Raw genomic sequence first — 1,574 nt, 5'->3', positions numbered from 1 at the left:
TTAGGTACGATTAAATGTCTCAACATGCATTTTCAGATATATTACATCAAACCTTTTATGAAAATAAGAATGGCAAATTATTTTTTACAATTTTAGTGACGTGTCCATTTAAAATATAGTACGTTTCTTGGGTCCACAATGAATGAAGCAAATGTTCAACGGTTAAAATCTTCTGATCAATCAAATCAAATCAAATCTTGAGTGGGCCAGCATGTACTAATTGAGACAAGATATTTATGCGATACGATAACAAACAAACGAATTTCTCACGAGTTATAATTTGGTTCTTTTCTACATCACCTATTCCATATGACCTTTTTCTTTTCTTCTTCTTTTTTTTTTTAATTAAAGAAATTTACAAAGAACGGGCCCACACCAGGGCACACCGACACGTTACGATTCGATTTTACAAGGCCGGAAGAGATTCGTGTCGCCACGAAAAATCCGAAATATCGGATTGTCCACGGAACCCATCAGAGTAATCAAACAAACTTTCCAAAGCTACAAAATCCGCGTTATTACCGATATTATCTTTCAACTCGCCGATTCCAAACTCATAAGTCGGGATCTCATCTTCAAACCTCCAGATCTGATCAAATCCAATGGCCTCCGATGAAACACGAAGGCAATCAACCTCTTTGCTATTCTTCTCTTCTCCAGATGAAGAAACAGCTGGAGGAAGACCAAGTTCATCATCCGAAGCTTCTAAAAGGTATCCGAGATCCGGCAGATCTACACCGGAATCTGACGAAAAACATGTTTCCTGTTGTGGAGCTACAAAGATCTCTTCTTCGAAGCTTTTCATGACAGAAGCAAGATCTTGAGTTGATGGAGCAAGTTCTGAATCGTCGAGGATCTCAAGGAGATCGTCTCTGATTCTTTTTGCCTCAGGCGAGTCTAATTCAGATTCATCCGAGTCGTCTCGGATTCTCTTCTTGTCTCTGGTGGTGGTGATGTTGATTTCTTCCATGAACTATTGTATCAAAGATCTAGGGTTTCTAACTCCTGTAACAGAGATCACTAGGGTTTATAAAGTTTAAAAGAGAACGAAGATAGAGAGATAGAGAGATAGAGAGAAAGAAAGAGCGTGAGATGAGGTTGTAGAGAGAGAAAATTAGGGTTTGATGTGTTGGAGAGAGGAAGGAGGATGGAGGTTTAAATAAGGAGGAGAAACGGTGGGAATTTAATAATGGAAAAAAAAGCAGGCGCGTGTGTTGGTCAGATGCCTCGCTCTTCACGCCTATCTTGCCTTTTATTTTTAATTTTTAATTTTTTTTTTTTTAATTTTTCGTGTCTATTATTCCAAAGCTATTATTAACTCTTTTGAATTCTAAATTTGGAATCCGATCCGGTCTCCTCGACTGAGTCAATCACGGCAAAGAATTTCTTTTTTAAAACACGGAAAGATCTTCGGCTTGATTCGGTTCGACTTGGCTCAGCTTTGCGGATGGTGTAACTCTAAGTAAAGGAGATGAAGTAGGTTGAGAGGTAGGGGTTTTTTAGTAATTTTGATGGGAAGATATTTTTTTCTGATATTTTTGGTTGGTTGGAATGGATTGCAACTATGGGTAAGC

General features: G+C 38.2%; 1 protein-coding gene across 1 annotated transcript; it reads right to left on the bottom strand.

Annotated features, from left to right (window-relative positions):
* Positions 1–247: 247 nt before the first annotated feature.
* LOC147394498 (uncharacterized) lies at positions 248–1,219 on the bottom strand. Its single transcript, XM_086454593.1, has one exon. The coding sequence runs from the start codon at positions 968–970 to the stop codon at positions 407–409; it is 564 nt and encodes a 187-aa protein (XP_086310719.1). The 5' UTR covers positions 971–1,219; the 3' UTR covers positions 248–406.
* Positions 1,220–1,574: the final 355 nt, after the last annotated feature.

This window comes from Akebia trifoliata, chromosome 9, assembly GCF_017979445.1.
Source record: "Akebia trifoliata isolate Shusen 1 chromosome 9, ASM1797944v1, whole genome shotgun sequence".
Lineage (NCBI taxonomy): Eukaryota > Viridiplantae > Streptophyta > Magnoliopsida > Ranunculales > Lardizabalaceae > Akebia > Akebia trifoliata.
The sequence above is the reverse complement of the archived record's forward strand: the minus strand, read 5'-3'. Positions and strand labels throughout refer to the sequence as shown.